The 26,500-nt window shown below is 41.4% G+C and overlaps 1 protein-coding gene across 2 annotated transcripts in view; it reads left to right on the top strand.

Moving 5' to 3' along the window:
- tgfbi (transforming growth factor, beta-induced) overlaps positions 1-26,500 on the top strand; it is a 124,616-nt gene that overhangs the window by 45,230 nt on the left and 52,886 nt on the right. For both annotated transcript variants that reach the window (XM_055160113.1, XM_055160112.1), the window contains exon 5: positions 26,460-26,500. This exon is cut by the window's right edge and continues 24 nt beyond it. In XM_055160113.1, the coding sequence (XP_055016088.1) occupies positions 26,460-26,500 (41 nt within the window). The remainder of the gene's footprint in view (positions 1-26,459) is intronic.

Raw genomic sequence — 26,500 nt, 5'->3', positions numbered from 1 at the left:
ACCGCGGGACTCTATTTTAATGCAAATGCCGCAACACAAATGCAAATGCTGCAACACATTAAAAAGCCACAACACATCAAACAGCCACAACACATTAAAATGCCACAACACATTAAAATGCCACACCACATCAAAAAGCCACAACGGAAGTGACCGTGGGACTCTATTTTAATGCAAACACCGCAACAAATACAAACGCCACAACACAAACGCAAATGCCGCAACACATTAAAAAGCCACAACACATTAAAAAGCCACAACACATTAAAAAGCCACAACACATTAAAAAGCCACAACAGAAGTGACCGTGGGACTCTATTTTAATGCAAATGCCGCAACACAAATGCAAATGCTGCAACACATTAAAAAGCCACAACACATCAAACAGCCACAACGGAAGTGACCGCAGGACTCTATTTTCTGACGGACCGATCAAACGGCAAGTGAAGAAGAAGAACTACAACGTGAAACGAATAAAGATTAAAACAATAAATTACTTTTACTTACCAACTTCTCCGTTCCTTTACTTTTCACGTTGTAGTTCTTCTTCTTCACTTGCCGCTTGATCAGTCCGTCGGAAAATAGAGTCCCGCGGTCACTTCCGTTGTGGCTTTTTAATGTGTTGTGGCTTTTTAATGTGTTGCCGCATTTGCGTTTGTGTTGTGGCTTTTTGATGCGTTGTGGCTTTTTAATGTGTTGTGGCATTTGCGTTTGTATTTGTTGCGGCGTTTGCATTAAAATAGAGTCCCGCGGTCATTTCCGTTGTGGCTTTTTTTTGGTTTGTTGTGGCTTTTTGTCGTGTTGTCGCATTTGTATTTGTTGTGGCGTTTGCGTTTGTTGTGACCCCTCTCGGCTTCTGTATATTTCTATACTAAGACTAAATGACAAACCTCCAACACTGCAAAAAGTAATATCTGTGTAAGTTAAAATGACTTAAACTAAGAGCATTTTACTTTCATTTGAGTTGATTTACCTTGACAAGAAAAATGATCTAGCAATGGAATAAATTTGTTTTTCTTAATTCAAGCAACAATAGATTGTGTTTTTTATTTTAAGTGCAAAAAGTTGTTTGTATTGGCAGATAATTTTACTTGTGAAGTGAAATTTACTGATTTATTTCTTAATTCAAGTCATCTTAACATGGCTAGATTTTAGTTTTTGCATTGCAGTGATGTTTTCAAATGACAGGAAGTGAACATGGAGGCACTTCCGGCTCCATCGGCTCTGGCTCCCGTTGACTTTACGTTGAAAAACTGTCGCTCCTCTCTTTGTAACTGCAACTAACGTCATCACTTTGGTTTTTAAAATATTCGTATTAATCTGCTCTACATGATCCTGGTGTTTTTTATTTCACTGTTTTGTTCGTAAATATATTTTTATTCCTAATATAGAAATTGACTCAAAATTTGCTCCTGTATCGACTAGCAGGGCCGTTCATAGAAATTTGGGGCCCGGGGGAAGAAGTCTCGCATGGGCCCCCCTCGAATATAAATGATATAGGAGGGTCAGAGTCTGATGTCTGACCCTTCACCTGTCTGACCCTGACACATCCTGACCGTTCACCTGTCTGACCGTTCACCTGTCGGACCCTTCACCTGTCTGACCCCTGACATGACCTATACTTCACCTGCCGCCTCCTCATGTCCTACACTTCACCTGTCTTACACCTGACATAACCTACCCTTCACCTGTCTGACTCTTCACCTGTCTGACTCTTCACCTGTCTGATCCCTGACTCGTGTGTCCCTTCACCTGTCTGACCTTCACCTGTCTGACTCCTGACATGACCTATCCTTCACCTGTCACCTCCTCATGTCCTACCCTTCACCTGTCTGACCCTGACACATCCTGTTCTTCACCTGTCTGACCCTGACATGTCTGACCCTGACACATCCTGTTCTTCACCTGTCTGACCCTGACATGTCTGACCCTGACACATCCTGTTCTTCACCTGTCTGACCCTGACATGTCCTATCCTTCACCTGTCTGACCCTTCACCTGTCTGACCCCAGACACGTCCTACACTTCACCTGTCTGACCCTGACATATCCTATCCTTCACCTGTCGGACCCTTCAACTGTCTGACTCTTCACCTGTCTGATCCCTGATATGACCTACCCTTCACCTGTCACCTCCTCATGTCCTACACTTCACCTGTCTGACCCTGACATGTCCTGCCCTTCACCTGTCTGACCCTGACACGTGCTTCTCTTCACCTGTCTGACCCTGACACGTCCTGCCCTTCACCTGTCTGCCCCCTGACACGTCCTGCCCTTCACCTGTCTGACCCCTGACACGTCCTGCCCTTCACCTGTCATGTCCTCATGTCCTACACTTCACCTGCCTTACACCTGACATGATCTACACTTCACCTGTCTGACACCTGACATGATCTATCCTCCACCTGTCTGACCCTTCACCTGTCTGACCCCCTGACACGTCCTTCCTTTCACCTGTCTGACCCCCTGACACGTCCTTCCTTTCACCTGTCTGACCCCCTGACACGTCCTTCCTTTCACCTGTCTGACCCCCTGACACATCCTTCCTTTCATCTGTCTGACCCCCTGACACGTCCTTCCTTTCACCTGTCTGACCCTGTCACTCTAAGATCTTTCTGGGTCTGTATTTCTTCTGCAGTATTTTCTTTGGCCTGTTTTTCTTCTTCTGGTTACATAAGACACATTCCTGCGAGTCCTCCAGCAGAGACAGGAAGCTCCTGCCACTCAAAGTGCTCCTGTTCTGCTCCTGTCGCTCCTGTCGGAACACTCACCTCTGGATCTAATCAGGGACAGACTCCAGGCTCCAGGCATTAGACGTGTGAGCAGCTACAGGCAGGACAGTTTCAAGTCTAACTTACACAGTATTAACTTCATTATTCACAAAAAATGTAAAGGATCAGCTGGTAGAAACACGTTTTATCTGAATCATATTTACACAGAATTATATTACATTAAATTACATAATCCTTTTTAGTGAAATATTATTGTGTTTTTAAGGTCTACTAGGAGTAGTAACAGGAACAGTAGCAGTAGTATTAGTAGCAGTAGTCATAGTAGTGGTACTGATAGTAGCAGTACTAACAGTAACAGTAGAAGTAGTAGTCATAGTAGTGGTAGTACTAGTAGTAGTACTAACAGTAACAGTAGTGGTAGTACTAGTAGTCATAGCAGTGGTAGTGATAGTAGAAACAGTAGCAGTAGTAGTCGTAACAGGAGTAGTAGTAGTAGTAACAGTAGTAACAGTAGTAACAATAGTAGTAGTAGCAGTAGTAGTAGTAACAGTAGTAACAATAGTAGTAGTAGCAGTAGTAATAGTAGTAGTAGTTGTAGTAGTAACAGTAGTGGTAGTAGTAGTAACAGTAGTAGTAGTAGTAGAAATAGTAGTAGTAATAGTAGCAGTAGTAACAGTAACAGTAGTGGCAGTAGTATTAGTCATAGTAGTGGTAGTAATAGTAGTAGTAGTCATAGTAGTCGCAGTAGGCATAGTAGTTGGTAGTAATAGTAGTAGTAGTCGCAGTAGGCATAGTAGTTGGTAGTAATAGTAGTAGTAGTCGCAGTAGGCATAGTAGTTGGTAGTGATAGTAGTAGTAACAGTAGTTACAGTAATAATCAGTGTTGGGAAAGTTACTTTTAAAAAGTACAGTTTGTGCATCACTTGTTACTTCTTTAAAAAAGTAATGCCTTACTTGACTTAATAATTAAATGTTTTAATTTACATTACTTGTTACTTTGGTCACTTTTTGGTGGTAAACTCAATCCAAGACTAAATACTGGCACGAGACCGTTAGTCGACGAGTGCAGTAAGAGAAAGTTGAAAAGAACTGTTCCCCCGGGATCCTGCCGAGTGCACTTCCTCCGAGGCTGTGGGTCGTCCAGGAAAGTCCTGAAGTGAAGGTGGCACAACGCTCAGGCTGCGTGCGTACACAGAAAAGTAACATTGTGCAGAATTGAAAAAGGAACTACTTGTCATTTTAAGATTTTAAGTAGTAGTTTTTACCAGGAAAAAGTAGTTGCGTAACTGTAACATGTAACCAGGTGTGGTTAAAGGGACAGTCCAGAATTTTGGACATAGGGCCTCATTTCCTAGTGAGCCAGAGTGTTGGAGACATGTGGAGACACTTTAAATATTCCATCCAGTCCTTGTATTTGCAGAGGTCACTGGTGCTAGACTAGTGCATGTCAATGGCCATAGTTTTCCTGCCACTAAAAACAGTCTTACCCACTCCACAAAACACCCGAAACAAATCTATTATTACTCCAGACTGTCCATGTAAATGTCTGTGTTGACAGAATAATGTTTGAAATAAAACTAACCTTGCATCGCATGAATCGCAACATGTTGAGGGACTATTTTCTCATATATCAATCCGCCACTGCCAAGCTTTCTGTCAGGAAGAACAACTGACTGCTGCTGCTCAGACATAAATCCTTCAAATGCAAGGTTGGCTTTACTTCAGAATAATTCTCTGGACACAGATATTTACATGGACAGTCTGGTGTAATAATTGTTGTTGTTTTTTTTGCACTTTGTGGAGTGGGTAAGACTGGTTTTAGTGGCAAGATAAACTATGGCCATTGACATGCACTAGTCTAGCACCAGCGACCTCTGCAAATACAAGGACTGGATGGAATATTTTTTAAAGTGTCTCCACACGTCTCCAACACTCTGGCTCACATGGAAATGATGAGGCCCTCTGTCCAAAATTCCGGACTGTCCCTTTAAAACAACAAAACAGATGATTGGACAAGAGAGAGAGCAGAGATAAACCACAGCGTGACTTCATGTTGTGATGAACCGCTGTATTTACAGTGATACAGTGACTTATATGCTGAGTTGACATGTTTGTTAGCACATTAGCCACAGCTGTTTCCTGTTTATGGATGCAATTGTGTATAAAGATCAAACATATGATATTTCCCGAGCGTAAAACATCGACATGAGCCAAACCCACTGCGTTACATAAAGACAGATTAAATCACGACGTAGAGACGGAGAGAAGTGACATAAACACCGAAAAAGCTGATGATAAAGTGGAAACGGATTTGTGTTTAAGCGAGGGTGACCAGATTTTCAAATCTCAAAACCAGGACACACGCAGGTTGGGATTTTTGGTATAAATAAAATTGTCAAAAGAGAGGATAACATTGTCTGTTCATGACTCACTTGTGGGTCAGTATAAAATCGAAGGGACTTTTGGTGGTCAATTTTTTCATCTTACAGGCACAGTTTTCGTTTTTTAGCGAAACAAATGACAATATATCCTCCTCTTTACTGTTGGTGGGGTTGAAATTGGTCAAAAAAAGGGACAACTGGGACATTTCTTGTATAAAACTCGGACAAATCACTGGTTTTGGATAAATCTGATGGGATAAGATAGCTTGATTCATCAGCCGGTTTCACTTCGTAGAAACCATTTGACCTCGCAGCATTAGAATTCGTTTGCTTGACGGTAGGCGTTTTTTTTATTTATTTAACCAGTCGCAGCTATTTGGTCGTGACGTATGTAATGCGCCAAATCCCGTAGGAAGAAGGGCAATAACGTCTTTCCCCTTGATAAAACTCGCCAAACATTCTGTTCGTTCCGGCTTTAAATCCTCGATCTCAGGAATCTTCGCCAACACAGAATGTCTGTCTCTTCGCTGATTGGCTCGCACTTCCGTGGTTTTTGTGAACTGTCTAGTGCAGGGGTGTCCAGTCCAAACTTTTCTCATCAAGGGCCACAAATCTAAACACAGACGAAACAGAGGACTGATCGAGGGCACTACACTGGTGCTTAGTACAGTGAATAATTGAAATATGTGCACGTTTAACACGTTAGAATGAGCCATCAGTCCTTTATTTGTGCTAAGATCCTTAAAACCACACACTAATTATTAAATATTAGGTAGTGTATAGTGCAATGTCACCTGGAAGCCCGAGGGCCAAGAAAAGTTTGTCTGAGGGCCACATTTAGCCCACGAGCCACAGTTTGGACATGCCTGGTCTAGTGTATTCGCTGGAGAGAAATTAAAATGACTCAAAACTGGGACTGTCCCCACAAACCGTTTACTAAATTACCATAAGTGTTTTTGTGAAATGTTGAGATCGCACTCATAAATCACATAACTACGGCTATTAATTCAGGCATGATTTATATTTTATTTATTAAGAAAACACGATTCCGATTCTTGACCTAGGCGCTGGAGAGAAATGAAATTGAGCAGAGGCAGGACTCAAACCTGGGACTGTCCCCACAAACTTTTTACTAAATTACTGTAAGTGTTTTTGTGATTCGTTGAGATCATAAATCACATAATGACGACTATTAATTCAGGTGTGATTTATATTTTATTTATTAAGAAAACACGATTAACGTTTCGGATGACGTCAGTGTCTCCCGCTCCAAAGTCCCGACAGCTCCGTGCCAGTGGAAAAGAGGCAATAAAATCTTAAGTGTCTGTCTCGACCGACCTGACCACTACAGTCACACAAGCGCGGGGACAGAGTTACGGGACGTTTACAGGGGCCGCCGTCATTGAACTTTGACCCCTACAACCCTATCTGACCCCCACCTGTCTGACCCCCGGCCTCCCGCGTGACCTCTGCCCCCCCCGTGCGACTCCCGGCCCGCACAAAGCCGGCCCTGTCCTGGAGTTTCCACCGGTGCGCGCAGGCCGTGGGACCATGAATGCCAGTCTGTGTGGAGAGCCCAATGGTTCACACTCAGGATTTTAAAATGTTTTCTCAACAGATCCAGGCTCACGTTTCAAGGAGCCACTTCAGCTCTGAGAGGGTGAGGAGGGCACCGTGAGATTTACTGACGTTAGAAGAAGCAGATCTAGCACTCGGAAATGCCTAAGCACAGAGATTAAGTCATTTTGTGTAATTATATTTGCGTATTTTTGATCTAAAGTTGCAGTAGTGATTGTGGTACAGAGGTAGTACTAGAAGTGGCGGTACTTTCTTAGCCTGATTCATCAGCCGGTTTCATTTCGTGGAACCCGTCTGACCTCGCAGCATTAGAATTTGTTCGCTCGATAGTAGGCAGATACTTTTTTATTTAACCAATCGCTGCTATTTGGTCGTGACATGTGAAATGCGCCATATCCCGTAGGAAGAAAGGTAATAACTAGTGGTGTAATGATATCCAAGTCTCACATTACAATATTGTCATGGTACAATATTTATTGCGATATCATGGGAAAGTTCACGATATGTTGTTGAGGCTCACGATTAGGTATGTAACAATATCCAAATCTCTCGGTATGATATTTTCACTATATACATCTCACAGTACGATATTTATTGCGATATTCTGTAGAGGCTGCGAACAAAACCGTTAATATGATATTTTTTCCTCTTAAAATGCCTTGGGAAGACTTAATCCAAAGAACTAAGACTTAAAAGTGCTTAGAATTGTTATTTCTTCATGTAGTCTGCACTGAAATGGAGCAAAGGATCATGGTCTATGTAGTTCCCTCTGTCTTCTTTTTAGCTATTGCTGCAACATAACTCTTAATTTAAACAAAGAGACTTGTAATTCCATATATTGTGATGGTCCACGATATTATTATTGTGAGAACTTTGATGATACGATATCACGATATTTTGGTTTATTGTTACATCCCTAGCAATAACGTCTTTCCCCTTGAACAAATTCACCAAACATTCTCTTTGTCCCGGCTTTAAATCCTCGATCTCGGGAATCGTTGCCAACACAGAATGTCTGTCTTCGTCTACATCCATCTCGACGCTTTGTTTATTGTTGTGTTGTGCCACAAAAGGCACACAGACTGGCGCGGTGAGTTTGACGTCATGGTTTCACAGCTCTTCACTGATTGACTGATGTGCGGTCTACAACTTCTGGGGTTCTTGCAAAACGTCTAGTGTATTCTGATTCCTGACCTAATCGCTGGAGAGAGATTAAATTGAGCGGAGGCACTAGGTGGCACCAGCCTGACTAGTACTTTCTGTCTTAAAGGTGCATTTTGTACGCTTTTGTTTGCGTGGAGGGTCTGTCAAAAACTTTTCTCCATGGAGATGTTATTGCTTTGTCTGAAATCTCTCACAGTATGGTGTTAAACCTTCATGGAGACCAGACTAGACCAAATTACAAGTCAACTGGACTGGACAGTTCAGGTCAGACGCTGGTGGACACTGTCTTATATCTGCCTGAAGGGAGGAGCTAACTACACTGAAACTACTCTGAAACTAACACAGCTACTTGTTTATAGATTATGTTTGTTAGGGCCATTTTTTTGAGCACAGTGAGGTACAGATCTGAGCCAGAGAAAAGAACTGGTTTGAGAGGGGAGTTAGAGACTATTTTTGTTAGGAAAGACAATGCTTCCTTCAACAGAAATCTGCTGTCTCCCATCTACAACTCCATCCTCAAACTTAAAACAAAGAGAACAATGGGGGGAGCAAGGTCAGGGCCAGAGGTGTGAAAATGTGTGTGTGGCCATATCAACTTGTCAAAACCTGATCCCGTCAGATCTCAGAAGCTCAGCAGGGCCGGGCCTGGTCAGGACTTGGATGGGAGACACTGGGAAAATCAGGTGCCACAGGAGGGCGCCAGTCACAAAAACTGTTGTTGTGTCCTTAGGCAAGACACTTCACCCACATTGCCTAGTATGAAAGTGGTGTGTGCGTGAGTGTTGGTGGTGGTTGGAGGGACTGACGGCGCAGATTAGCAGATAATGCTCTGTAAAGCATCTTTGAGTGTCCAAAAAAGCGTTATATAAAACTGATGCATTATTATTATAATTATCGAAAACACTCATTATGGGCTTGAATGATTATGGTCTGGTCCTGGTCTGGTCCCGGTCTGGTCCCGGTCTGGTCCAAGGCTCAATCCTGGCCTTGGTGCAAAAGTCCGGCATTGCAGTTTAAGTCACTGAAACGGGAAACAGCCATTATCCTTTTTTTTTTTCCATTATTCATTTAAACACAAAATCGAAAACTGAAAAAACAAATTGTTATGTTTTTTCATTTTAGTTCATGAGACAAATAATGAAGAAAATCATTTACTTATTTTTGGTTTTATTTTGAAAAACGAATGAACAAATGATAGGTGGGTTCAGAAAACAACTTTGAGAGAGGAGAAATGAATCTCGCGCGAGCAGAAATCAACTTCGAGACAGCTCGTTGTCTTTTCGAGGGTGCCTCCAGTGGTTGTTTTGCGCGCAGGTCACAGATTTTACCTCGAGCGCAGAGATAATTTGCTCGCTCGCAGTTAATATCTACGCGCGTGAAATAAAACAATACGCCCGAATGCGTGTTGTATGTATTTTGACGCCATAACTTGGTCCCTCATTTGACCTTTTCACGTCTCTAGTTACACTCTCAGGACTCATACTGGACTAAACTTGAGAATCCAGACTGCGGCCACAGCACGTCGTCAGTGTAATCTTGTTCTAAAAACTGTTGGGAAAGTGTTGTGGTGTCCTCAGGCAAGACACTTCTTCCACGTTGTCTAGCACGAGCGTGATCTGTGCGTTAAGTGATTCCTGATGGTGCAGATTGGCAGCCTCACTTCCTCCAGTCTGCTCCTGGGCGACTGTGATTACAAAAGAAGCTCAGTACCACCGAGTGTGTTGAGTGAATGAAGTTAAAACGTCTCTGAGTGTCCAAGAAAGTGCTGTATCATATTATTATTATTGGACAGGAGCGCATATAGTTGTAAGATTTTGATGTACAGTGCTCCATTCGTAGACAGTAGGGCTGGGAATGATTATGAAGTTGGCGTTACGATACATATGTAGATACTTAGGCCACGGTACAGTGAGCTTTAGATTCAAATATAGAGTATCAATCTGCGTATCATTTGTTCATTCGTTTTTCAAAATAAAATAAAAAATAAGAAACCAAATAAAACAACTATTTTCTTCATTGTCTCCAAAACTAAAATAAAAAAATAAAAAAAAGATAACAACCATTTCACATTTCCGGGACTTAAACTGTGATGTTGGACTTTGGGCTGCCTACGGACTAAACCAGGATTAAAACAGGATTAAAACAGGTCTAAACCAGGACTAAACCGGGACTGAACCAGGACTACAACAGGTCTAAACCAGGACTGAACCAGGACTAAAACAGGACTAAACCAGGACTAAACCAGGACTGAACCAGGACTAAACCAGGACTCCAGGACTAAACCGGGACTGAACCAGGACTGAACCAGGACTACAACAGGTCTAAACCAGGACTGAACCAGGACTAAACTAGGACTGAACCAGAACTAAAACAGGACTAAAACAGGACTGAACCAGGACTAAACTGGGACTCAACCAGGACTTAAACAGGACTAAACCAAGACTGAACCAGGACTGAAAGAGAACTAAACCATGCCTAAACCAGAACTGAACTAGGACTAAACAAAGTCTAAACTAGGTCTGAGCCAAGTCTAATTTTGGACTTGAGAGAAAGAGAGAGAGACGGTCATCTGACAGTTTAGGCCTAGTTTAGTCCTGTATTAGTACTAATTCAGTCCTGGTGCAGCGCTGAGATCAGTCCTGGTTCAGTCCTGGTTTAGTCCTGGTTCAGTCCTGGTTTAGACCTGCTTCAGTCCTAGAATCAGTCCTGGTTCAGTCCTAGTTAAGTCTTGGTTCAGTCCTGGTGTAAGTCCTGGTTTAGTCTTGGTTCAGTCTTGGTTCAGTCCTGGTTCAGTCATGATTTAGTCCTGGTTTAGTCCTGGTTTAGACCTGCTTCAGTCCTAGAATCAGTCCTGGTTAAGTCCTGGTTCAGTCCTAGTTAAGTCTTGGTTCAGTCCTGGTGTAAGTCCTGGTTCAGTCTTGGTTCAGTCCTGGTTCAGTCATGATTTAGTCCTGGTTTAGACCTGCTTCAGTCCTAGAATCAGCCCTGGCTCAGTCCTGGTTCTGTCCGTATGCAGCGCAAAAGTCCGTCATCGGCGTTTAAGTCACGGAAATGGCTGTTATCCATTTTTTTCCATTATTTATTAAAACACAAAATCTAAAACTGAAAAAACAAATCATTATTTGTTCTTTTCATTTTGGTTTTGTAGACAAATAATGAAGAAAATAGTTGTTTAAACAATACGATATATCAATATTTCAATACTTTTTGCACAGCCCTAGTAGATGAGGAGAAAGCAGACTGAGCTGGAGCACTGGAGATTTAGTCTTTTCTGTCCCTGTGATCCACCATGACACAGAAACTACTGTCTGGGAAAGCGCCAGGCATTTGTTTCCTTATAATTCTCAACTCTTGCCCACTATTTGTTTATGTGTCACTCTCTAATTTCACCAAGACAGAGAATCACGTGTTTGGGATATTGTCAGGCAATTGTTTCATTACAGCCTCAATTCTCTGCCACTGTTTGTTTGTGTCACGCTTTAGTTGCGCCATGACTGAATCCAGTGTCTGATACTGCGCCAGGTAGTTGTTTCCTTTCAATTCTCAAATCTCACCCACTATTTATTTATACGTCACTCTTAAATTACACCGTGAGAACCTGAGAGTCACGTGTCTGGGAAAGTGTCAGGCAGTTGTTTCCGTATTTGTCTCAAATCTCTTCTAAAATGTGTTTGTGTCGCTCTTTCATAAACCTTTTTTCACAACGGCCGGAAGTGCCTCGCTGTAGATTTGGTGTTCATAAATCTGCCCCATCACCAAATCTTCAACCAACAAGATCCACAAAAGATAAACATTCTAACATGAAGAATTTATCCACAACTATCAAGGTAAGAAAGACGAAAACTTAAAGGAGAACAACAACAAGCATTAGTGAACTACTGAACAAAACTAATGTTGTGGTCATGGATGAAACTTGTTCACTCAGATTGATTCTACAATTAAAATTAAAAATCGATTTCATGATGTCGATATTAACAGAGATAGATTTGTGCAGACCTCTCAATAACACTATAAAATTTGTTTTGTTGCACTTTTGTGGACAATCATGTTGTCTTCTTTTACAGAGACGTCTTTGAAAGTCATTGTTGAACTCCATGGCAAGAAACAAGAAGCAGCGAGGCGATAAATGAGCACTAAGCAGCATAAATTACAGGGCAAATAAACCAGAGAGAATAAAATAGTTAATAGTTTTTTGATTGGTGTTACTTGAAATAAATTTAATAGAGTTCAAAATTAGATTTTTTTATTTGCTACTAATACAGAATAATGAAATAACAAACTGTTTTCTCATTTTATTGTTTTTCATTCTTAATTGAAATTCAAAAGAACAAATGGTACACAGATCTCAATTTTTAACTTTTATCCATCAGTTTTTACCCCAAATTCATGGAGTAAAGAGCGTTTATCTTGCGAAGAACACAGTAAATCAGGCTCAGACCCTTTAACCGCCCCAGACCCGGTCCAGTCCTGGTTTGGTTCTGGTCCAGGCTCGGAGGGTTTTATCGTCGTGTGACCGTGGACGCTGCGGAGGCCGTGTTGATCCTTCTTACATAATTTACGAGCGCTTGTGTTTTGATGGTTCCTCTGCTCCTCTCAGCACTTCCTCGGTGTTTGTGAGTATTCCCACAGCCGTCCCCCCCCCCCCCCCCCGACCGGCTCTTGCGATGGCTCCACATCTGGTTTAATCATGACGGCCATATTGGTGCTGTACATTCCGTTTGTGCAATGTGGTTTTTATGCCTTCTGTCTGAAACGTCAAGGAAGTCAAAACAACACGCAGCTCCTAAGTTTGGGTTTAAAATCCAATTGAAACGTCCTTGTGGAAAGATTTGCACTGACGTTTATTGTGGCTACGACAAGATCCAACTAATGCTGATTTACTTGAGAAACTTTTTAATTAAATTGTACGTTTTTGTTACTGGTTTTGGCTCCTAATTGATTTTTATTGAAGTACTCTTACCTGATTAAAAGTTGTGCTTCCTCTTCCCACTTTGAGTAAATCCAAAGTGACAGAAGTTTTATGTCGACAATATGAAATGATTTGAATGTTTGTGTTTCTTGTATCGCTCGTTCAGTTATGATTTAGTTTGTCACATTTTTGCGTCTGTCCTTTGAAAAACAGAAACAGATTTTGTGCTTCAAGTTATAAATCAGATATTACCTCCCAACAGTGAAGGCGCATTGTGTAAATTTTCTGGTGGAGGATCCGCCAAATGCTTTTCTTCGTGGAGTTACTGCTTTGCTTGGAATGTTTCACAGTACGGCATTAAACCTTTCTGTCTTCATGGAGACCAAACTGGACCAAGTTACAAATCTGTGGACATGCGACCCTGATCACAGTCAGAATGTCTGTTTTTCTGGGTGTTTTTGAGCTATAAAATACGGAAGCCGAGAGGGGTCACAAAAAATGCAAATGCCGCAACAAATACAAATGCGACAACACAATAAAAAGCCACAACAAACCAAAAAAAGCCACAACGGAAATGACCGCGGGACTCTCTTTTAATGCAAACGCCGCAACAAATACAAACGCCGCAACACAAACGCAAATGCCACAACACATTAAAAAGCCACAACACATCAAAAAGCCACAACACATTAAAAAGCCACAACGGAAGTGACCACAGGACTCTATTTTCCGACCGACCGATCAAGCGGCAAGTGAAGAAGAGGAACTACAGTGTGAAAAGTAAAGGAACGGAGAAGTTGGAAACGTAAATAAAAGTAATTTATTGTTTTATCATTATTCGTTTCATGTTGTAGTTCTTCTTCTTCACTTGCCGCTTGATCAGTCCGTCGGAAAATAGAGTCCCGCGTTCACTTCTGTTGTGGCTTTTTAATGTGTTGTGGCTTTTTAATGTGTTGTGGCATTTGCGTTTGTGTTGTGGCGTTTGTATTTGTTGCTGTGTTTGCATTAAAATAGAGTCCCGCGGTCATTTCCGCTGTGGCTTTTTTTGGTGTGTTGTGGCTTTTTGTTGTGTTGTCGCATTTGTATTTGTTGCGGCGTTTGCGTTTGTTGTGACCCCTCTCGGCTTCCGTAATAAAGTCACCTGTAACTGAATAAATGCAAGATAGAGTTGTTAAAAGTCATACTGTGGAACATTTCAGGCAGAGCAATGACATATCCATAGAAACAAGAAGTTGATGGATGACACACCCCCAACCAAAAAGTTACACAGTGCACCTTTAAGTCAACTCTCACTTGAACAGTAGTTTTCCAAGATACTTTAAAAAAAAAATTACCTGAATAACTTGTCTACTTGAGTAACTTTACTCTTACTTGTGTACAAATACTCTACCCATTTTATAATGTTTCAAGTAGCAGCTGTAGTAGTAGTTCTAATTACTGCAGTATTAGTAATAGTGGCAGAAGTAGTTTAGCCTGATTCATCAGCCGGTTTCACTTTAGTCAGCATACCTTAGGATTCGTTCGCTCGTCGGTAGGCTGGTACTTTTTTATTTAACCAATCGTTGCTGTTTGGTTGTGACGTATGTAATGTGCCAGAACGCTCAGTGGTGTCTAAGTAATTGCTGGCACAACAGCAAACAAAGCAGAGAGTGAAAATGTCTGTCAACGATCATTGTCGTTTCTGCGAGATGAACTTGCATATTAAAGGTGCCATGAAAAGTATGAAGTTTGTATTTGACAGCGTATGCAGTCTGATAGACGCAGGTCGGGGCCACAACTTCTGGGGTTCTTGCAAACCGTCTAGTGTATTCTGATTCCTGACCTAGTCACTGGACAGAAATGAAATTGAGCGGAGGCATTAGGTGGCACCAGCCTGACTAGAAGTAGTTCGGGTGGAAGAAGTATTAGTAGAAGTAGAAGTTGTAGTTATATGAGTACCCGTAATATCTTGCAGTTAGTTGTAAAGAGGGAATATTATATAATTTTTTTGCTTTCTACCATGTTATAATGTTGTTCCCACATCAAAAACTTGCCTGAAGAAGTTTTAGAGTCATCCATTTATGTTTGAGCAATCTAGAGATCTCTCCCGGGCCTATTCAAACCTCCTTTACGGTTCGATTTAAGATTCTGTACTCGGTCCTCCATGCTCCCACACGACAATTTTCCATAAATATACAAAAATATGAGACAAAACTGTACACAACAACTTCACAAACCTGACGCGATGTGCAGTCGTTTTATTAGCGCTCTGAAAGGGGGGTGACTTAGTACTCAGAGCAAAGGGAGTGATATTCAGAAGGTCAAAAACGAAAGTGAAACTTATAAAACATGTTAATACGTCGTTTTTGGCGAACATATATTTCCAGAACCATAAAAGGTTACCACGGTGATGTAAATACGTTATGTGCTGGCAGTTATTACCCCATAGAAGTGTAATACTCCCCTTTAATGGTGTTAGCAGCTGTAGCGTGGGCCTTAGCGGGGGTCCTGTAAAACACATGTGTCCAAAACAAAAGCTCTATTATCCAGCTGTGATGGGAAAACCGTGTGAGTTCAGGCTGGAAGACAGTGATAATGCACTACTGTTCACCGTGGAACCAAGCAAATATTTGGATCTTTTTCACAATATTTAATTTTTTTTTTTCTGGAAATCATAATAAAGTGGTTGGAATTCTCAAATAAAAGCGTTCAAGGCCCATTACTAGATTTCTTTTCCATGTATTTAAGGAAAATGTGTCTCTTGTCAGGACAGATTATATTGTATAAGCAAGTCTTAGGGTCAAATTAAGTCCTCTGTGTGCTTTCTGCGACTAATTAGGAAGTGTGTTTGCATGCTAGTTGTTGTTTGCTTTACCGTAACTCGAAAAACTGTGCTCTGAGTTCTAAAAAGTGCTTATAAACTCATCGTGGTGAATAATTTGGATGCTCTGAATTCATAAGGTAAGTGAGGAATAACTTTGGATCACTGCAAACTGCTTAAAATAAAATATATAATGGGTTCAGTTCTTTTTTTCACATTTTTAAATCGGTACAAATCGGGGAGCTGCAGCGCCTTTAATTGAAATAGATTTGCTAATCAACTAAGCAACTGGTTTCAAAAGTTACATTAAATACTAAAGGGGATAAATGGCACCCTTGTCTCGTTCACTTTCAAAACTTTTGGATTAGATTTGAAATTTGTTTTTAAGGTCCTATATGCAGGGTTGGGAAGGTGACTTTTAAAATGTATTCCCCTACAGATTACAGATTACATACCTCAAAATGTAGTTTGTAATGTAATCCATTAAATTACTTAAAGTGAGTAACATAATCTGATTACTTTGGATTATTTGATATTGTCATGCTTTTTAAAACTACATGAATGAAGCAACCACATCCTGAAGATTCTTGTTTTTTCTCTTCAAATTGGCTGTTGAGCCCAAGTCTCCATGAAGAGGCTTTTGTTTGTTGTAGAGAAGCAAAGATGAGGAAATCTTAATATGAGATGTTTTATGTGCTAATAGACAATAAAAAGTCCAGTCTTTCCTTAAGCATATTAAAAATATTATTGAAAGGGAACTGATTTTTATATGAGATCACTGCTGCTTTAAATAATGTCCACCTACTGTTAGGTGTCATATTGTTTAGACCAGATTTTACTCCAAGTTTAGTCCTGTTTAGAACTGGTTTAGTCCTGGTTTAGTCCTGGTTTTGGTCCTGGTTTTAGTCCTGGTTTTACTCCTGGTTTAATCCCGGTTTAGTCCTGGGTTAGACCTGGTTTAGTCCTGGTTTTGTTCCTGGATTTAATCCTAGTTTAGTCCTGGTTTTAGTCCTGGTTTAGCTCAAAATGTGAAAACCGGAACAGACCGCCGTGTAATCCATTTATTTCAACAAAGTAACTGTAATCCAATTACCACTCACTGAAACAGTAACTGTAACTGAATACAGTTACTCATAATTTGTACTCTGCTTACGTAATGCCGGTACATGTAATCTGTTACTCCCCAACACTGTCTATATGTTACGCAAAATAGCCTCTTGTGAGCTTTAAATCATGTTATAATGCTGTTACCTCATGAAAAACAGACCGGGAGTTGTGTTTTGTTTCGTTCTCACTTGAGTAATCCTTTATTATTTGTCTGTCTACATCTCCAAAGCTCAAAATGCTCCTTGTGATGCCATAAAGTTTTCATGTTAACAGCTCCTTTTACCTTTAGTTCAGTAGAGACTGGAAATTCCAGGTCAGAAATGATCCAAATGATTCTAGTGAAGGTGTATGGAGTGACACTAGGATATCAGAACTGCACCCAAGTGTGGATCGGCCCCTATAGCGCGGTACGTTTGTCTAGTGCAGGGGTCTCCAACCTTCTTCCTCCAGTGAGCTATTTTTACAAAACGCAAAATGCCAGAGAGCTCCACATTTAAGCGGTCACAAGAAATTGAGCTTATACTGTATAAGAGCCACGGCGAGTCTTAGGTTACGTTCAGACTGCAAGGCTTAACGCTCAAATCAGATTTTTTTGTGAAATCCGATGATGATTTTGCGAGGTCGTTCACATTTCCAATTAAATGTGACTTGTATGTGATCTCGAATGTGAACATTAAACGGCCCAAAAGTGTCCCGCATGTGCACTGGAGACACGACGACGTCAACCGCAGCGAGCGTGCTCTGTGTTTACAGAAGTTGTCCAAACATTGATGTGAGCATTGAGCACCTGGAGATTTTAAAGTTCCTCTCGTACCGGAGCCAGAACATGAACAACTTACTTGTTTTAAGGAGGAGATTGAGAAGGAGAAGGACGAGGTTTTTGGTCGTGGTGTTTTGTGGGGCAGCGGCAGCGACGTCTGTTGAAAGGAACGTGTGGATGTGGAGACGTAGCCAAGAGTGGTGAGTGGTGATGTGCTTCGCTTCAGTGACATGGAGTTCATTAACAATTTTCGCCTACTTCAGCGCAGAATAGTGACGTTTGTGGCTTGTTGATAACGTGTAGGTGGATGAATGCGCTTTGGCCGTTCACACTGAAGTCGCATGTCAAAAGATCAGATATGTATCGGTTTAGGACCACATATCCAAGTGTCCTGGGCCACATTTGAAAAAATCTGATCTGTGTCGTTCAGACTGTCATTAAAAGATCAGATACAGGTCACATAGGGGCCAAAAAATCGGATTTGGGTCACTTCAGGCTGCAGTCTGAACGCAGCCTTAGATGAGGAACAGTTAGATGCCTATAAAACATAAACATTATCCATTTATTAGTGAACAAAGTTAGGCATCTAAATGATACATGTAGAATGGTAATAATGATGTGCGAATGGAGCCTCGTGAAGCACTGACACCTCAGTTGCAATATTGTCTCAAATGGTTCGACGTGTCTGAGGCCTCGGAGAAACACTGACCTCTAGTGGACAAATTTAACCATTGGCACACAGGGGTCTCAGCGTCGATGAAATATTGTTAGTGTAAGACAATACTTGTGTGCAGAGCGACACCGTACCCAACAACAACAACAATAATGATGATGATTTAAAATTATATGTAAAGAGCAACATAAATAGCAGCTGTAAATAAGAAAATAGTTGACCTTTTTTGGTGGAATTAGATAAAAGTGATCCCAAACCATGGATCACTTTTTTCCACTTGTAGATGCTATTGAAAATTAAACAAATGCCAAAAGTCGCCAAAAGTCACCAAAGTCCCCACTAATGTCACATGACACTCCTCACTACCCAACGTTTTTAAGAAATATTGGTGCATCTTTTATACTGTAGCAGTTTAGTGCTTGTCAAACCACTGAAGTGCGCTGAACACTCTGAAGCAGAGCGGAACATTCTAAAACAGAACTAAAACCAGGACTAAAACCAGGACTAAAATAGGATTAAACCAGGACTAAACCAGGACTAAATCAGGACTAAAATCAGGACAAAAACAGGACTAAAACAGGACTAAAACCAGGACTAAAATAGGACTAAACCAGGACTAAACCAGGAGTAAATCAGGAATAAAACAAGGACTAAAACAGAATTTAACAGGATTTAACAGGCCTAAACCATGCTGTGCGGACATGTCTGCGGACATGTCTCCTCATCTTCAATCAATAATATTTTTTATTTGGTTAAATAAAGTCTGGGCTTTTCATTAGGGTTAGGGTTATCAGACAAAACATCTTGTTAAGATTTCCTCGTCTTTGCTTCTCTACAGCAAATCAAGTAATCCAAAGTATTCAGATTACGTTACTCACTTTAAGTAATTGAATGGATTACGTTACAAACTGCATTTTGGGGTATGTAATCTGTAATCTGTAGGGGAATACATTTTAAAAGTCACCTTCCCAACACCGACTACCACATGACATCACAACGTGGAATACCGAATTTTCTGTTTGAGAGAATTCAAACTTAACTTCAACACGTGTGAATGGAACGAAACACAACTCCAGATCTGTTTGTGATGAGAAAACAGGAAAAAATAGCGTATACGGGATCCTTAAAATAAAGAAAATTTAAAAGTGAAGTTAAGAGATGCATTTGTAAACAGTGTACAGTTGAGAACAGTGAGAGGTTCCTGTTGGCTGCGGAGGAGAGTGTTCTTCCGAGCTTGAGTAATGATGTCCAAGACGGATTTTGGCAAACATGTCTGACATAAGGCATAGCACTTTGGGCCCAGAGGGGGCGCTCATAAATCTGCGTCTGGGTTTAAAGTCGTGACGGTGCACAAGTTCAGGGTTCAACATTTGTCAAAAAGAGGAAACAGGAGCCGTGAAGCGTGAAGGAGCGATGAGGAAAACTGACAGCACCAGACTACTGTGGGAACTACACAATACTGCTACTGTCCAGAGATTTAGGCGGGAGAAATAAAACTTTACGAGCCCGTATTACGCAAAATTGTGAGCATTAAGACGTTTTATAATGTTAATTCCACCTCAAAAACAGACTTGGAGTTGTGTTTTGTTTCATTCGCACATGTTTAACTCACAAATCCTGCAGAAAATAGTCATACGGGCCCTTTAAATAAACCAAAATTAAAGACCAAATACGCTAAAAAAAAAAGACTTAACCAGGTGCTAAACAACTTGGGATAAACCTGGCCCATAGTGGCTTCAAGGAATTTAATATTCCTAAAACTTTCTTCTAGTTTTCCACTTTTTTTTTGTTATGCATTGAGTAATTCTGCATATTTAGTTCTGGGGAAGTGTCCAGCTAATACTTGTGTGAAGTCCATACACCCATCAGACTTAAAGTGATCACGAGGATCTACAGGGACTCCCCATCACGAGGTTTCAGAGGTAAATTCCCGTGTTCATTTTTTCCATGGACTTTTTGTGGGAAAAAAGATTGAAAACTAGCAAAACCTCGCTGTGTGGTAACTAATGGCCACGTATAATTTAAGTCAAGTTTAAATGAGCACTTTAAACAGCTTCATACAGCTTTTACGTGAAATTATAGGTCTAAGTTAAAGCCGCACTGTGTAACTTGTCGGGTGGAAGGTCCGCCAACTGCTTGTTTCCATGATGATGTCTTTGCTTTGCCTGGAATTTTCTACAGTGCAACATTAAAGGGCCCATCTCATGCAAAATCAACTTTTCAGAGATTTCAACCTTCTAAGAGTGATGTGTGGGCCTTTTTTAGATTGATTTGGTGTTTTTTTTTTTTTTTAAACAAATTGCAGTGTATTTCTGCCACCCTCCCACGTGACGATGAACTAAAGCTGCTACAACGATGACGCGGCAGATACACCTATGACGCATTTGACGTAGCAGAAAATGCTTCGCACCCGCCTCACTCCCCCGCTCCACTGCCTCCACCCCACATCGGCGACAATTTCCACATGAACACCTAAACAATCAACCAACCAATCAGTAATGTTCAGCTGATGTGGACGCGGTGCTTGAGCTTCGTGCTCCTCAAAGTCCTCGTCCAATTCCGGGTCCAACACATGCGGCTGAACGCGCTGTATCAACATGATGAATAAAAGTTTATTCCTGCCTCTATCAGGGTGCATGTCTGTCTCCCCCTCCCTCCCTGAGATGGCGGAGGAAGGGCGGCTCACTCGTCGCCTACGTCACGTTTGGAGGGCGGAGCCTGTGCTTTCTCAGGACGGGCGGGGGATGAGTGATAGTCGGACTTTCATAGTTCCTGGTCTGTGACTGTCTCCAAGAAATCAGTAAGATTTCATAACTATTGTGTAATGGATGTTCCAAACCCAAATTGTGCATGTTTATGTGCAGAAGATACAATGTGAAAAGAGTTATTTTGAATGAGATGGGGCCTTTAAACACATCAAATTCCAAAGAAACAAGCAAGTAGCAATACAAGGCCAAGTTACAGGTCAGGTCTGTGGAGAGGCGACTACGCTGACAATGAGAATGTATGTTTTTAAGAAGAAAAATACCTGTAATTTACTTAACGGAAAATAGAAGTGGAGAAATTAAATTTGTCATAGTCATTTGTTAACTGGAAAAAGTTTTCAACCAAATTTTTTGTCCAGACTAACTGTATTTCTCCTTTCGCTGTGGATTCTACCTGAACAACTGAGGGATTTTACACACATCTTGATAAAATAGATGTGTTTTATTAACCGGTCTCATGTCAGATTGATGTGTGCGTCACTCTGAATTGAGTTCTACACATTGTCCATCTGGAACGACTTTTGCTGAAAGTGTTTAGAGAACGGAGAGACTTACAACAGAATGCCTCGAGCTGAGCGGACAAACCGCCCCGAAGTTCCCCCCCCACCAGACTTTTTAGCCAGTCAGGGCAGTCCTCTTAAAATGACGTGTCCAATTTGAGTCGTGCTGGTGAGGGAAGATAACATAGTCCTGGTTCAGACCTGGTTTAGGTTTAGTACCATCTTGATTCACACCTGTCTTTGTTATAGATCAATCCAGATTTAGACCTAGTTTAGTCCTGACTCAGACCTGGTTTAGTCCTAGTTTAGTCCTGACTCAGACCTGGTTTAGTCCTAGTTTAGTCTTCACTCAGACCTGGTTTAGTCCTAGTTTAGGTCTAGTTTAGTTCTAGTTTAGTCATGCTTTAGTCCTGATTCAGACCAGGTTTAGCTCTAGTTTAGTCATGGTTTAGTCATGTTTTTTTCTTGGTTCAGTCCTGTTTAATCCTGGTTTGTGCCCGCCCACCAGACTTTTTAGCCAATCAGGGCAGTCCTCTTAAAATGACGTGTCCAATTTGAGTCATGCTGGTGAGGGAAGACATTGATAAACCAATTCAGCAGTTTGTAAATTTGCACATTAAGGGGGTTATGAGCCACCGTCACCGTCCGCCGACACCAGCATGTTTTTTTTTTGCTCTTTGTAGGCCTGACTCTTTCGGTTCTCGTCATGTCGTCTGAAACTCCTCCCTCTGCCGTAGAAGCCTGTGATTGGGTCGGGTTTAAACTGTACAGCAGGAGCACCTCAAGATGGATTCTCGGAAGTTCGAGAACTCACAAATATCGCGAGAACCCATCTTGTTGCATCTCCATGGAGACAACTAGGTGGCGGATCTTCTACCTGAAAAGTTGCATTGTGAGCTTTAATTTTGAAGCCATTTTGGTTCATTTTTTATGGAATTGAAAAACCTGCATACTTGAGGCCTATTCATACTTCGTAAGATCATAGCAACTTTGTTTATTCACCCAGCACTGGCCGAACAAAATGACGTTATTTTGTTTCGGCCAGCTCCTGTTCGGCAGTTCTTGCGGTTTGTTCTGATTGCTCTGCTCTGATTGGTTATTTATGTTGGCGTGGTTTATCTGCTTCCTTGCCGGTGCGAAGCAAGACAAAAAAAAGGATGGTTTTGAGTCACTGCTGGGAGAAATTAGCCTAATTCATCAGCTGGTTTCACTTCGTGGAAACCGTCTGACCTCGCAGCATTAGGATTCTTTTTCTTGACAGTATGTGGATACTTTTTTTTATTTAACCAATCACTGCTATTTGGTTGTGACGTATGTAATGCGCTGCAAATGTGGATAACTGGTAAATTAAGCTTTTCCCAAATCCCGTAGGAAGAAGGACAATAACGTCTTTCCCCTTGATAAAATTCACCAAACATTCTCTTTGTTCCGGCTTTAAATCCTCGATCTCGGGAGTCGTTGCCAACACAGAATGTATGGCTCTTCCCTGATTGGCTGGTGCCCAAACTCGCACTTCCGGGGTTTTTGCGAACCGTCTAGTGTATTCCGATTCCTGACCTAGTCCAGTCTAGTTGAAAATGGTGAGAAAATACAAACATCTGTACGACACGACGCTCAGTAACTCTAAAGACGACAAATGGCAAGAAACTCACGGAGGGAAATTGCGGACATTTTAGGCTCGGACGAAAATCAGTGTAGAAAAGTATTGCGTAAATTCCGTTTTCGAAAGACAAAAGGCGGGTCACTAAAAAAAAAAAAAAAAGGCAGCAGAACATCTTTTGAAGTATAAAATGCCAGAGCCCAAACGAACTTAAATTCATTTTAAAATTTTGATGTTTGTTTTTAATACACTCAATGGTCTTGCACCTTCCTACTTGTGTGAGATTTTGAGCCCTCATCAACCCAGAAGAGCTCTACGATCTGCAGGGCAACATCTGCTGGAGGTCCCCCGGTCCCGGTGCAAACAGTGGGGTCGATCGTTCTTTTGCAGTGGCCGGTCCAAAACCCTGGAACTCTTGGCCCATTGAGTTACGGTCCATCCCTGAAGTGCCTTTGTTCAAAGCCAAACTTAAAACTTACTTATTTAGAACGGCTTTTAACACTTAGTGGCCCTGTGACTCTTTATTTTAATGGAGTAATGTGCTTTGTTGACCTATTTGTTTGATGTTTAATGTTTTTTATCTTGTTTTAATGTTGTACAGCACTTTGGTCGGCTTTGATCGTTGGTAGGGCTGGGTATCATTAAGGAGTTGCCGATACGATACATACCTCGATACACAGGCCACGATACGATACATATCTCGATACAGTGAGCTTTCGATTTGATATGATATATTTCAAATCGATTCGATACAGTTCAATAAAAAATAAAGTCTAAATCATGGCTGTGACACTAAAGTCTTTGTTAAACCACTTCTTGTGCAAAGTTATAGATATATATATATGAAACACAAACATTTTAATCCTCAAAACAGTGAAAATGTCAAATGTGTTGCATAAATGAGTTTCCTTTCACTCCACAAGCCACAAAACTGTAGCTCTGTAACAAAATAATTTAGTAAAACACACGTAAAAATACTCTTACTGATATATCGATACAGTAGCCCACGATATCGATACTGTATCATCTCATTAAATGATACGATATATCGATATTCCGATATTTTTGCACACCCCTAGTCATTGGAAGGTGCTATAGAAATAAAGTTTGATTGATTGATTGATTGAACTTTATTCTTTATTCTCTTTATTCTCACCAAAGTTCTTCTGTTCTCATTGAATGAATCTATGAATAGGCCTTCACTCTGAGCTTGCATCTCCACAAACGTGACTCTTACTTGGCCTTTTCCAGCCTGTTGCCACGAAAATTTTGTTCTTTTGGCTTTAATCTTCAATCGTCTGGCAAACAAACAAACAAAAACACATCTATCTCCATGAAGAATGTTTCAAAGTACGGTTTAACTTTCTTCTGTATTTGCGTAGAATCACACAGGGGACGCGACACTTCCAGAAAATTCCACACTGCGACTTTTAAAATGTGTTATTGGCCTGAAAACAACTTAGTCATCACTGTGGACCTAGTCACCACGGAGCTGGTGAGCCTGAGTCATGCCTTTAAACCTTTGATATTTAATATAAGTCTGTGGGAAAAATGAACGGAAAAAGTACTTTTAGAACCACATCTGGCATCTTCCACCGCCGAGCTCCAGTTCAGTCTCTAAAACCGCCCGAGTTTTGAGATTTTGGTGTATTCTGAAAACTCGTACCTCACGTTTTCGTCCAGTCTGTTACTTCGGTTACTGCAGTACTCCAGAGGATCGCAGTATTTGACGTGACTGCTGGTACGTATTTGAATTACCTCCAGAGTCTGTCGGGCTGTCTCCACACCAGCCACAAAAGTACTTCCGAAGTACTCCCCTGGTACTGCTACTGCAATATTTCACTTCATACACATTCCATAAGAGGCGCACGATGTTGGTTTTGGACCGGGACCAGACCAGATCCTTACGAAGACGTCTGTGGTCTGTGATAAGTGAAAAACCAGGTCTAAACCAGGATCTGTCCGTTTGGGTATACTGTGTAAACATACAGCTGATTGGTTAGTCCTGGTTTAGATCTTAATTAGTCCTGAAAATTGCCCTGTCCTCGTTTAATCTTCATTCAGGTCTGGTCGAGGCTGATCTGGTCCGGTTTCTTGTGTCAGTCTGGGTTTAGTCTTAGTCAAGTCCGGGTTCAGGCCTGGTTTAGTTCTAGTATAGTCCTGGTTCAGCCCTGTCTTTGTTATAGATCAATCCAGATTTGGACCTAGTTTAGTCCTGACTAAGACCTGGTTTAGTCCTAGTTTAGTTCTAGTTTAGTCCTAGTTTAGTCTTCACTTAGGCCTGGTTTAGTTCTAGTTTAGTCCTGGTTCAGTCCTGGTTTAGTCTTGTTTAGTCCTGTTTCAGTCCTGGTTTAGTCCTGGTTCAGGCCTGGTTTAGTCCTGACTCAGACCTGATTTAGTCCTAGTTTAGTCCTGGGTCAGAACTTGTTCAGACCTTGTTCAGTCCTGGTTCAGACCTGGTTCAGTCCTGGTTTAGTCCTTTTTCAGGCCTGGTTTAGTCCTTGTTTAGTTCTGGTTCAGGCCTGGTTTAATCCTGTTTTAGTCCTGGTTGTGATTTGGTTCAGACCTGGTTCAGGCCTGGTTTAGTCCTATTTTAGCCTTGATTTAGTCATAGTCCTGACCTGATTCAGACCTGGTTTAGTCTTGGTTTAGCCCTGGTTTAGTCCTGGTTCAGACCTGGTTTAGTCCTAGTTTAGTCCTGGTTCATACCTGGTTTAGTCTTCATTTAATATTTGCTCAGACCTGGTTTAGTCCTGTTTAAATCTTAGTTTAGTCCTGGTTCAGTCCTGGTTCAGACCTGATTTAGTCTTGGTTTAGTCCTGGTTTAGTCCTGGTTTTGTCTTGGTTCAGTCCTGGTTCAGACCTGGTTCAGTCCTGGTTCAGTCCTGGTTCAGACCTGATTTAGTCTTGGTTTAGTCCTGGTTTAGTCCTGGTTCAGTCCTGGTTCAGTCCTGGTTTAGTCCTGGTTCAGACCTGGTTCTGTCCTGGTTCAGTCCTGGTTCAGTCCTGGTTCAGTCCTGGTTTCAGTCCTGGTTCAGACCTGATTTAGTCCTGGTTTAGTCCTGGTTCATATTGAAAAGGTTGTAAATGTGTGTTCTTTATGAGTCTGGTGGACTTCCTCTGAGTCGACTCGGTGCTGACTCAGCGCAGCACCACTGCTCCCTCCGTGTCACTGTGGATATATCTGCTTATTTTGTGTTTCTATGGAGACGCAGGGAGGGCATCGGACACTCAGGGACATTTCTCAACATGTTTGTGCAGATCAAAACTACAGGGTTGGCAGTTTTTATGCAGAATCAGACGAGAGAGTTTGTTGTTTGTGGAGAAAAATCCTAAGACTGAAATGATCCAAATGATTCTAGTGAAAGTCTGTGGAGTTTAAAAACACAGTGGAGCACTTCCTGTATCACCACATGACATCACAAGGTGGAATAGAGCCTGTAGTGTGTAGTACTAAAAGTATTCTAACCCTGGTGTCTCTTCTGTTCCAGCGTGATCACCTACGAGTGCTGCCCAGGATACGAGAAGGTCA

This window comes from Boleophthalmus pectinirostris, unplaced genomic scaffold (assembly GCF_026225935.1).
Source record: "Boleophthalmus pectinirostris isolate CB_2022bp ecotype Guang Dong unplaced genomic scaffold, ASM2622593v1 HiC_scaffold_3, whole genome shotgun sequence".
NCBI lineage: Eukaryota > Metazoa > Chordata > Actinopteri > Gobiiformes > Gobiidae > Boleophthalmus > Boleophthalmus pectinirostris.
Note: the sequence above shows the minus strand (reverse complement) of the source record. Positions and strands in the feature narration are given on the sequence as shown.